A 12,719-nucleotide genomic window follows, 5' to 3' on the forward strand; every position below is an offset into this window, starting at 1 on the left:
GTGAGTTGTCCTTAGATTTGCACACAGTCCTTTTGCAATTTGGCTTAAGTTTCTGTTAAATAAAAAAAATTTAAAAAACACACACAATGTAATATGTTATGTATTGTTGATCACGTGAGGTTGAATTTACCTGTTTTCCAGACCTGATAAGGAATGGATTTTTTTTTTTAAATTCTTTTAAAATTATGTCCCGATGCATAAAACCATAGTACTGAAAGAGGGTGTACTTTGTTTTTCCCATCACTGCAGGTGCAGGTGCTGCAGTCACTTCTAACCCGCATCCTTGGCTTAGCTGCGCTGCTGCCATCTCAGCTCTCAGTGAATCCGTCTGTTGCAATTATTTGTCAAAGTACTCTTGTTAAAATACCTTTATAGCTAATATTACACCTGAGCCAAGGAGGATGCCGTTGTTTATATGCTGTGACGATGGCGGGAGAACAAGCCTTGCTACCTTCTGTGCAATAACACAATTTTATTTTTATTTTTTTACTAACATTTCCTATTTGAAACTAGCAACAACAGAGTTTGATTTTCTTGAGAAACCTGATCGTCACTTCTGGACAGGCACATTGTTTAAAAGAAGGCAGACAGCATTTACTACCGATATCAGGTCAGATGTCAGAGTGAACTTTGAAAGCGCTCCAAAATATGAGTACCATGTAGAAAAAAATGCCAAATATGTTTTGGTTCCTCATTGTGTCCTTCTTTAAGACTTGAAGGCACAAATTATCATGAGAGAAGAATAGACCGTTTTTTCAGGCTCTTACCCTCACTGGTAAATAAGAACTAATAAAAAAGCTGAATGAAAACTCAGAGAACACTCATTTTGGTTCTTATTACTTCAAGTTGTGAAACCCAGACATCTAGTCAGATGGCAGCGCAGTCTCACATTTTCCTTATACACAATTAACCTTTGTCTTTTGCTCAAAGTTTCATTGAAAAATTGTTATATTTTCAAATCGAATAAAGCTACATGACTGTGGGCCATTCTGGTTTAAGAGAATCAATCACCCAAAGACAATCTGACACAGCTCAAAACAGGCATCAAGGTGTATATTACCTGAAGAGTCAAAATGTTTATACATTTTTGTCAGAATTTTTTTGTAATTAATATTATTTTCCCAAGTGTTCTGTTTTTTATTTTATTGTTTCAAAAATGTTAATAACAAAATGTTAATTACAAAATACATGCAACTCCATACGTTATAGCAGTATATAAGAGGTTATAAGATGTAACCGGAGTTATTTTCACAAATGTTTGTACTTTATGCTCTTTGGTAGAGAAATAAACGAGGCAGCAGGAAAGCTTTCTGGTCATGAAATAGATCAAGAAAATGACAATGTTGGACCAAATAATTGATTTCTTTCTTGCTGTTGACTGACATGTGAAGAAAAATATAGGCCACTGAGGATTTGGCTCTCCTGTACAAGTCACAGTGCTGCCTTAAATCCACATTTTAAAAATTGGGTAAAGCAGGGCTTCTGATGGCTCTGTCGTCTTCTTGTCCAGTGCAAGCCTTGGATTACCGTGTCGATCTCCAAGGGCTGGATACATGCGACAGTGAGGGAAATGGAAATGTCAGGAGTAACTTCAAACGAAGGAGAGAAAAGGGCAAAGTTGCAGTGTGAGATTCTAACAAGAAGAAGTGCCACCTATACTGAATCAGTGGATCTGCTGCCTTCACATATTTCAAGAGTGGGAGCTGCTAACAAAGTCTTGAATTTACATTTCACTTTGACGCAAGTGTTGCTAAGCAGTCAGGGGATGAATTCACACTGCTGAGATGCTAATCACATTCCAATTACCGTCATAATTATACAAACGTGTAGCCAAGAAAAAACGAAACTGACTGTGGTAGAAAAAAGAATTACGAAACATGTCGTGGCGATCCTACAATGCTATAACTTTGTTATCATTACCATACAAAGCCAGAATGTTGACAAAATTTAAGTGCAAACACTACCAGCTATCCTGCAAAAGTCATGTGACAGTATGTGTCCACAGACAAATCTCCTGAGCTTTTTTTGAACCGTTTTGCTTTCAGTTCAATTACAGTTCTATGTTTCAGCACCTGATGCCCCGGTGAAGAGAACAACAGACACAAAGACACTTAAGATGAAAAGGAGAAGGTGAGGATGCAGCTGTAGTGTGTGAACATAGAATAACAACACAGGCCCATCCATCAATCATGAACCTGGGCTCTGAGCTTCCCATTCTATTCCCAGAAGGATGAGAAAAAAGAAAAATGAGAACTTCCGAGTGAGAGACTAGGACACGGAGATGACAACATGACGCCTACTTGTGCTGCAGATTTGCAGGTCTCACTGTCATTCCAGCCCAACTGCACCCGCTTACCAAAACAAGAAATTGCAGAGTTCTGATTGCAACTCAAAAGGAGGTTTGGAACCTGGAAGACATTCAGCTCAAAATTCATTACAACCTCAGACAGTAAGTGAGTCAGACTGCAAAGAGCGTTGGATGAGAAGACAGGCAAGGTGCAAACAGGAGAGCTCGGAGATGCCACCTGTTAGTCACTACTTAAGAAGCTGAGAGGAGCCAAACATCTTTATTGCACCAGCTGTGCTCTGCCTTCATAATGCATGGCTCTTGATGTACATTCAGAAATGAGCATTTGAGAGTTCAATGATCTTCAAAGCTTTAGCTACATTAACTACGCTTTCCTTGTATACGTGAAATCATAAGAGACGGACAACCAGCAGGTTCGGCCTTCTGATCATTTAGACCACGCTATGTATAGTCCATAGCGCGGTCTTTTGTGCATGTTACAGTTTAACATTTTGGGGAGTTTTACTTGAAATATTACTGCTCAACTGTTTTTACTGCACTGTACATGTTGTTCTTTATTCAGAAAGCATCTTAGTGTCCTATTTTACTGCTGCTTGGCAAAATCTCATAACTTACTTTACTTAATTCTCAGTAGAACCAGAGTTTTAACTTTTTGTTACAGAAAACTATCAAAGTAACTTGTCCAAAGAGTAACCACAGTAACCAAGCTTGAATTTCATTCATCACAAGGTAGAAAAGAAATTAAAAGTTCTTACAAATAAGGCTTTCTGGAAAACCTCCATGCCAGTAGATGGAAGAGATATCAACTCTCATAGCAAACTCATTTAAAAACATAGTATACTATCCCCCCTCATTTTTATGAAATGCAATCAGCACACAGGTGTTACACACATGATTGGCTTTATAAATATGCATTCATTCCACGCAATTACAAGTGGTTTAATGATGGCTGAGCTCTATCGTACCAAATCTAAGCCCTGTTTTGAATGATTGGCTGTTTTTTGCTTTGCCAATAGCAAAAATATCCCTTTCAGAGAACCCACTCATTAATCAGTTGATTAAATAAACCAGGAGTATTAACATGCTGATAACACATTCTCTCTGTGGTTGGGACATCTCAGATCTTAAGGCTGAGTTATACTTCTTTTAACTGCCCTTGCGTCTTGCGCGTATGTTAATGGTTCGAGACGTTTATGCTTCATTTTGCTTTGTCGGCGGTTGCGTGTGCTGCGTGGCGCCAGGAGAGTAGGTGGAGTAGCGTTTTTTTTCAATGACAAGCCTACTACGATGAAAGGAAATTCACCGCCAGGAGCTCTTTGGCAAGTCTCTCTCTCTTCCATAGATTCATGCTTCTTCTTCTTCTTGTAAATAGCCGGTATTTTGTCAGATTTTCAACACCTTGGGGATCTAAACGACTACTTTCTCGCCTGAAAATGTTTCAAATGTTGCTAAAGTTATATATTTATAGAGTTTATAGCATAAGGGAAATCAGCTTTTCAGGCCGGCTGATTTCGGCTCGGGCAGGAGTGAAGTGCACTGTGTGTAAACGCTCTGCATACTGTCAGCTCGATCAAGTAGTAGGCGGTTTCGACCACAGCCAGTGGCTTGCGCTTGCGTCTTGCGTGAAGTTTAGAAAATTGAGGTGACACACACAAGCACGCAAGGGGGGGCTTGCAACCGCGCAAGGGCTTGCGTTGCGTCTTGCGTTGCGTCTTGCGTTGCGTCTTGCGTTGCGTCTTGCGTTGCGTCTTGCGTTGCGTCTTGCGTTACCGACTATAAACCAGGCTTTAGACATGACCATTTAAAGAGGTCAACGCAGTTGTTCTATGCTGTTGTAAAACCTCATATAAACCAATTAAAACAAAAAGAGAAGCATGATATTTCTAAAGGGAGGAGAAATATTTTTTTCAAAAAGGAAAAAAAATAATTCTCTGCTCAAGCTGCTGCCCCCGCAACCCGATCCCCGGAGTAGCGGAAGATGATGGATGGAAAAAAAATTTCACAAGACTTTTACAACGCATCCAAACATGTTATTCTGAATGGAACTGCATGAAATCGAAGCTCTCTTCACCCAGATAATACGGCTGGGGCTTGAATCGATCCCGCATGTATCAACTAGAGTCAAATAGGCGTAGACAGTCGTACATGCTCCCAACCCTCACATCCAGCACACAGAAGAAGAAAAAAGTTGGTAACAATGAAGAATACCCACAAGGCTTACACATTACTGTTTTTACATCTTTTGTGTTCATTGATGGTGTTGAATTTCCAATAAAACTGGTCTCATGCACATATTTTTCTGTTTATTTTGCCAGATCACAGAACATGTCACAGATTGTGACAGAATATCAGTCCATTAAGACTTCGTGTCAACTTGCAGATGCATTTCAAAATCACCACCGAAGTAAAGACAACTCTGTACAGTGGTCCTGGCTACACGCACATGTATAGTCCATAGCGTGGTGGCATCTGACATACTTTAATAAATAAAGTTTTACATCTTTTGTGCATCTTGGACAAGGATGGGGGTCCAATTAAATGGCACGGTTAAGAACAACTGAGCTGTGCGTGCAAACCTACTGAATTATTTGACCCTCAAAATAAGGAAAAACAAATATATACTCCTGAGTTCAAGTATCAGTTGACTCACCACACCAGGAAAGATTTTGGCAAGACGGTCAACGGCTGCCATAGCTTTGGACTTCCCTCCTCCGAGGCAGTCCTCAAACTCATAGAGCGGCTGGCGAACTGGATTGGAGTATGAAATCTTTGCATTGTCTACAAATGTGATGCGTCTCACTCCCCATCCCTGGAGAAAAAAAAAAAGAAATACAATTGCTTTTCTACTAAACCATTTTGAGGGACTAAACCACAATTCATCAACACAAACTCAGACCCAAAAAGCACTTTGTAAAAGCTGAGTGGGAGGTTTCACAATGAATAATTACTGCAATTCCACTTTAACTTTTATGTAATGAATGCATCAATATGCAGGTAACTGAATCCTGGTCGTGTAGCAGGGAACATCAACAAGATGATACTAAACAGCAATTCAAGTTATTGAAAAAATGTCAAGATGAGCCAAACTGCAGTAGATTTTTCATCTATCTGTCAACCTTTCGATACATTTTCCAATCTTACCATTAGTGTCCTGGCCACATTGCATCCCAGAGTCCCAGCACCCAGAAGCAGACACTTGGTGCTGACCACTTTGTCCAGGTCCAATGAAGGAACCAGCCTCCATCTCATTAGCTTCAGGTTCAGGTCCACCGATGACTCTGCAAGCCTGCAGAAAGTAAATTTAGAAACCAAAGACCCAGTCTGCAGAAATATACCTTAATAGTTGTTATGAAGTCACTCCCTCATAGACGTACTCATGATGCACTTTACCTTTTAGGGTCCATGCACTCACTCAGGTTGACCATCCTGGGTCCCATGCCCCCCTTTGGGTTCTTCTCCCAACCCACACTTTTCGGGCACACTGAAAAAAACATAAATACATTTTTAAAATTTTTTTTAAAATACAGGTTAATATAGTAAAATAAGATTTTCCAACCACAGATACGTAAACACCAATCAAGTCCTGTTTTTGCTCTATTTGCAAAATCTCAAACAAAACTCACTAACATCAAGTTTATTTGACATTTCTGCCTCAATTCCAACACAATGCAGTTGGCAATATTGTAAACAGGCCTATGAAATAAATAGATTTGGATTATAGAGATAGAAAGACACGCATTTAAATCAATAGGCCTGCCTTATAATGCGCCAAATTAAAAATGTAGCACAAATATGCAAGATTACATTTAGCTTTTTAAATTGCAGGTTGTGTCAAATAAATTTAAATCATGTGGTAGAATGAATCATTTCAATCTCAGAATGAATGAAAGTTATAACTTTAAAATAAATTCAAGTATTTAAATACAAATCTGATCAATTATATTAAGTTTTGTATTGTAGTATAATAAGGATATACTAATAAGGATAATAAGGATTCAGAAGCTGGTTTAACTGAGCCTCAAGCATCTTAAAAGTCGGACCAAGGTGTGTATGTTAATCCCTCTCAAAACAATTCCAAATGTAAACAGGTGAACCTATTTTTATTGCATGAATAAATCCTCAATTTGCTCATCAAAAGCAATGATGTGCTCACGGGGAAAACTGAGGAAAACAAAGACGCATCATCTGAACTTAAAAACCTTCACAGATCACAGAGCCACCCCCTTTCTTATCTCGCTGTTACCATTTATATAACAAAAAGAATAACGAAGGCGCTTTTTGAGATTAGTGTGGTTTGAGAAGGATAGTCCCAGTGGAAAGTGAGAGGAAACCATGGGTTCATATCAACAACTATGTTGACAAATTCACACAGGCGAGCACACAAAAGTGTAGGTGAAAAAGTACAAATCTGCGGACAAGCTGAGACAAGAAATAGAGATTACCTGAGGTGTTGGGGAGTTCAGGAAGTTTGACCTGGAAGATGATGCTGTGCTGAATAGAGCGGCTTCCCTGCAGAGTTCTGTCCCTGAAACACAGCACCTCCACTGTGTCCAGCTTAGAGCCCCTGACACAAACACACACACATCAAAGAGATGTAAACAGCAACAACAACACAGAATGCACAGAATAAAGACCGGGAAGTGTGCACGAGGAAAAATGTGACTTAATTCGAAATATCACACTAAAAGTGAAATACAGCTTAACTTGTGAAGTCTCTCACTCTCATGGAAAGCACAACACAGATGGGTGAGCCTTCGCACCATTATCACCAACATGTGTGCACACACGAGCACATTTCTCATAATGAAGTTCTAAATCATACCTCAGATTACAAAATAAAGATCTAATCAAACAGAGTAAAAAAAAATGGTCAAGCACAAAACCGGTGATGTTTGTACTAGCTAACAACTGCTTATAACTGTAGCACTGAGGTTATTTGGAGCTAATAAGCCACTGCTGTCATCGGACAATAACGCCAAACTAGCCTCTATGGGAGGTTCTGCTTTAGGCATCAATAAAGATCTTTTTGAAATACACAGCTGGTGCCCAGAAAACAAAGATTGACAAAAACTGACACACTCAACAGTATAAGGATCTTCTTTTTCACCGAATTGAACCTAAATTACTGCAGTGAACTTCTTCTTCTTCTTTCGCCCTCTTCCTTTATCAGGGGTCGCCATAGCGAGTTGATCTCGCATCACTGATTTGGCGCATGTTTTAAGCAGGATGCCCATCCTGACGCAACCCTCACCATTTATCTGGGTGAACATTCAGTAATAATTTCACCTGGATTCTCTTCAGGTGACGGTACTATACAGTTCTACAATAAGGAATCACATTCTGTGTATTCACGTCAGTGTTATTAAACTTGATTTGTTGCCTCCTCCTGATTGCGATTTACCCATAACAGCTATCAAAAAACAACATCTTCACTAATATTTGCATTATCTATTCAATGTTGACTTTTACCAATGTAAAATCTGTAGGTAAAAGTACAATATTACCTTCCTTCTGACATTCTGTATGCACCTAGAAATAAAATGTCTCTCACACGTCTGTGTTTCGCAGATGTGTGGGAGACAATGAGCTGCTTGAGCAAGTAGAAAAAATAACTCGGGTGAAAGATTGTCAATCATCCGACGACTGTGTCTCTGCAGCAACAGTGTTGCACAACTGGAATCGGTCCGGGTCAGCCACATGTGACACATGTGGATTGTCTGGATCAACTAAATCACCTCGTCCACCTGCTACACAGCTTTTAACAGCAGCTGTGGGAAACATAACGGACCTCTGACTGTCACTCTAAAGTCCAGAGTATAATAAGCTTTTCTTTTTTTGTTGTTTTGACAACACAAATGTACAATAAACTGTTAAAAAAAAATACTGTCAAAACAAATACTGCCAAGTTATTACATCAAATGATCATTTAATAAAATAACAGCGTTCGTTGACGGCATTTGCTTTAACAAATACTGTTAAAACAAACAGTCAAAATGTACGCGTGACTCTGTAATATATACTATGTGCATTACATGGCGCCTGTATTGATTTCACCCACGCCACATTGAAGTCCTTCGAAATGTAAATCAGAAAAAGCTAATTAAATTACAGCTAAACCAGAACTTTTTTTTTTTCATTGTCTTTTTTGAGCACGTCTGTTCATCACATACATCGTAGCATTTAAAAAGATGCAGTCCTTTGCTTGTTAGGTCTGGTGACAGTACCCCACCGTGTCCACTGAAATGTTTGGAGCTTCACAAGGTGTCTTTTGTCAGCCTGACAACAGTTTCACATGTACAGCTGTGCATGTACAGAGCTCAGACAGATCTTTTGTTTTCATACGCATTTTCTAGAAATGCTTTAACCCTCAAAAGTCACTTTGTACCTGTGAGAATAAAACTGCCTTTTACTTTTACAGGAAATTCCTGTACAATGTTGTACAGTCAAATTTTCATCGCCACCATGTAGATGAAAAAACTATGCACACACACACACACACATATACAGTATAAATCGATACATGGCTCATGAGGTTCCGTTCAAAGCCCCAGCCTGCCATCAGGAGCAGCTTGTGGTTCAGTGTCTTATCCAAGTACATTTAAGCAACAACCCACTCTACCATCTGAGACACTGCCACCCTATCTGTGACAAAGGGGCTTTCTAAATCTGTTGTTAAGGCCAAAACTATTATTTTTGGCACTGCTAACGAGTTCTCCATCAAAGGCTAAATTTAATTTATATACAGTATTCCAGCAGACTTTTGAAGAAGTTTTCCCAGGTGTTATCACAGAGCATTTATTCTTTTTCCTTTTCTACTGTGCAGCTCCAGCGATGGGAAATTGAAACAGAACTTTCAACATGTTAAATGTGTCACAACAACAAAGTTCCTCTTTGTAATTAAACAAACAGCACGTTAAATGACCTCAGGTGACACCTCTATCTATCACCCATTGTGTGCTCTTCATCCATGTGCAAATATTTAAACGAGCGTGACCCAGAATTCTTGGACTAAATGTTTAGCAATATACCAAACAACCTGCAACAAATGCACCCAAGAAATATTTCTTCTGTAAATATTTTAGAAAATGAGATTTATTCACAACCCAAATAAACCACTGGCTCTGACGCAGGTTAACAAACCAGCTATGTGTGGTTTGACCCAAAGTGAGCAATTCACAAAAAGCTAACAAGTAATCATTTGGAGTGAGTGCAACAATCCGGATGATCATTCACACATAAAAGCGGAAACAATAATATTTGAAATTTATTGTTGGATAAAATAAAGCGCTGCCAATGATGACATCACATACTGTGTGTCCTACCGATATCAAAATCAAAAAGTCTGACATTTTCTTTGAAATTGTAAGCAATATCCATCATATTGTATAAAAAAATGGGCCATGTTAAAGAAAAATGACAGGTTTGCAGGTGCATAAGTGAATCAAGCAAATTTCAACCTTCAAAAAGTCTAACAACACTCATCTAAGCAGCCAAATTGTGTAACTATAAATATCTATTTGTAGCAATACAGAGCTTCTGTGGGAAATTGTTAACCTTTCACATCATAACAAAAGGTATCAAAATGTTTTAAAAAACTAAACTAAAATACGAGTCATGTAGAGAGCTTCCTCATCTGGTCTCTGCATGGACACAGACACACACACACACACACACACACACACACACATATAGAACACAGAGAAGTATGATTTACCACTTGTTAGCCAAGAGGACCAACAGATTCCTTAGTGGCCATCCCGGATGTTGGGACAGAGTACACGGATCGTAAACGGCCACAGTGACCTAGAAAAAAAAGACGGTGTGTTTACACTACCATGCTGTGCGTTCGCAAGCATGATGGCATGTGTGATATAATAAACTCTGATCAAATAGATTAGATAATCCAGTAAACCACAGCAATATTCCAACTTGAGTCCAAGTGTGTATGATTTTCTCACATTATAAAAATGTTTTCAAACGTTTAAATCAATAACTATAACTATAACTACAACTATGTTGTACCTTGAAACTCATTACACAGTTTACAAATGAACTGCCATCATTGTCGCTATGGAGCCGCTCACATACACAAACATCATACGAATACTTTAAATGATTATTTTGCTCTATATAAAGATCATTTCCTAGATGTAACTACCTTCTTAGTATCGGGGAAAAATGTCTCCCAGTCCTCGAGTGGAGCCAACTGAACGGTGTCATCTGTGTACTTGATTAAGAAATAAGGAACTGCAGTGGTCCCTCTTTGGATACACAGGCCATCGTAGGCCTCCTGCAGAGCCGCAATCTGAGATGGAAGTGGTTTGTTAGCAATATTCACAGAAAGCTCTATACTGTCTCAGACCACTAATGAAGTTCATCAAACTTCATTAAGGCTCATACACACTTGCAATATTCTCTTATCAAATATCTAGATTAATTGACAGAATAGAGATGGCAACTGAGTAAAAATATAAAATCATTTGAAAGTAGCTAATACTGGCTTAAAAACTGCATTTAGGGAGGTTGTCCTATTTCACATTAAACCTAGTTTGCTATGATTGGTCAGCTCCAGTGACCTGATCAGACATCAGCTTAGAGACCAAATTTAAAAACGGGAACAATAGCGCAATTGGATGCATTTGAATATGTTTTGGAGCACATCTAAGAGCAAAACTGTTTTAAACTGTTTTCCGAGAAATGGTTGTCATGGTTGGACCCGATACTGATGCATTCTTAACTTACATTGTAAGATGGATCATATATAAGCATTTAAACATTAAATTTGATTTTATGGGGATTGTAAGAAGCAATACTGTCACAAAGAATTTGTTCCAGGCACGAAAACTTCTAACCTTGTGCCTTAAATTTTCTGGTTTAGAGGAGGAAGAAGTAGCTCACGATTGGATAACTTCAAAGTGTACACTCCAAAATATTCATTGCACTTGTTGGGTTATAACATTTAAAAGCCAACCTGTCTTGCTGAGAAAACTTGCTCTAACAAAGAAGGCTGCTGGACAATCTTTATCCCCTCAGGGAGACAAAGTGCAGGGAAGCAGAACCAGTAGTAGAAATGGTATTTCTTCAGATCCTGCAAACAGATGGTCAGAGACATTTAAAAAGCATAAAAGAACGTGAAAGGAAAAGTGAACACATATGAAGACATTAATAAATGGAAATTATTTCTATTTGATACTATTTATACGCACTGCAAAGGTCAGGAGAATGAACCTGGAGAGGATAGATGGGTCCTTCAATGCAGCTCCAGACTGTATAGCATCCCATATCTACACATCCGAAGCCAATGAAAAAGTGCAGTTATTCAATCAACTGATTTTCAACAGCACAATGTGGCAACCATTTTCCCACAGGCGAGTGTGTGTGAATAAATATTTTTCTCTCTGAATAAACTTGACCTCTTTGGCCTCTTTCTCCAGCAGAGCTTTCTTATCAGCAGTCTTAAAGGCCTCAAGTGTGTTGGTGTTATACAACATTCCAACTGCTGGACAGCAGCGAGCTGGGGTTGGACCATCCCTGATGGTAAAAAGAACCAAAGCATTGGATTAACCTAAGTAGAGAGAGCAAGTGACAACAAAACAATACAAGCCTAGGCTACTAGAAATGCTTGGGCAGTGGAACATTTTAGATATTTTAGCTGTTTTCAAATCGCACACAAACCGCTTTAATTGAAGGTAAATTACACCCATTACAGGCCTTCGTGAGGTTTTTTAAAAACGTGTTTCGTTAATGTGAGCATAGCTGAACATAATGGCTTGTTAAAAATCATAATTTGTGATGACAGCAATATCTGACGAGATGAAAATGGATAAGCACACACATAAGTCCTGCTGAAGTATCAGTTTAGTGATAGTGAGGGGGGATATAATCTAAGGGGAGACCTAAATTTGAAAAAAAAACAAAGATCCGAACAAATATGAAAAGCGTGTGCGTATCTAGCTGTGGGGAGACTTTGTGGAACAGTCTGGAGACAAAAATAAAACAAAGTGCAAATATAAATCTGTTTAAAAAAAAGGTACAAAAAAACATTTTTAAACAAGTACATGGAAGAGGAAGTATGTTAACGGAGGACGATGAGGGATAAATATATGAATAGAATAGGGTTAATTGTTATATTGTAATTTACTTACTATATGGTATATATTTAATTATGGGGATAGTTATATATATATTAATGGTGGGCCGTTATCGGCGTTAACGTGCTGCGATAATTTGAGAGTCTTATCGTGCGATATAAAAAATATCGCCGTTAATCTATTCTCAAAGTTGGGTTGGGAACTGGGTCAAAATAGGTAGCCTAAGCAAACTGTGATGACTTTTACCTTGATATTTTAGCTCGGGTGTGGGCTGATGTACTTTCTCTGCCGTTAGGTGTGATTAAAACAGAAGAACGCTA

At 38.7% G+C, this 12,719-nt stretch overlaps 1 protein-coding gene across 2 annotated transcripts in view; it reads right to left on the reverse strand.

Annotated features, from left to right (window-relative positions):
• The window catches only part of atg7 (ATG7 autophagy related 7 homolog (S. cerevisiae)), an 83,293-nt gene that overhangs the window by 64,584 nt on the left and 5,990 nt on the right, over nucleotides 1-12,719 (reverse strand). For both annotated transcript variants that reach the window (XM_075461373.1, XM_075461374.1), the window contains exons 4-12: nucleotides 11,722-11,839; nucleotides 11,515-11,592; nucleotides 11,280-11,396; nucleotides 10,467-10,613; nucleotides 10,023-10,111; nucleotides 6,751-6,872; nucleotides 5,699-5,789; nucleotides 5,450-5,594; nucleotides 4,959-5,117 (exon numbers count right to left, since the gene is read on the reverse strand). In XM_075461373.1, coding sequence (XP_075317488.1) covers nucleotides 4,959-5,117; nucleotides 5,450-5,594; nucleotides 5,699-5,789; nucleotides 6,751-6,872; nucleotides 10,023-10,111; nucleotides 10,467-10,613; nucleotides 11,280-11,396; nucleotides 11,515-11,592; nucleotides 11,722-11,839 — 1,066 coding nt within the window. The remainder of the gene's footprint in view (nucleotides 1-4,958; nucleotides 5,118-5,449; nucleotides 5,595-5,698; nucleotides 5,790-6,750; nucleotides 6,873-10,022; nucleotides 10,112-10,466; nucleotides 10,614-11,279; nucleotides 11,397-11,514; nucleotides 11,593-11,721; nucleotides 11,840-12,719) is intronic.

The sequence above is a fragment of the Odontesthes bonariensis genome, chromosome 3 (assembly GCF_027942865.1).
Source record: "Odontesthes bonariensis isolate fOdoBon6 chromosome 3, fOdoBon6.hap1, whole genome shotgun sequence".
Taxonomy (NCBI): domain Eukaryota; kingdom Metazoa; phylum Chordata; class Actinopteri; order Atheriniformes; family Atherinopsidae; genus Odontesthes; species Odontesthes bonariensis.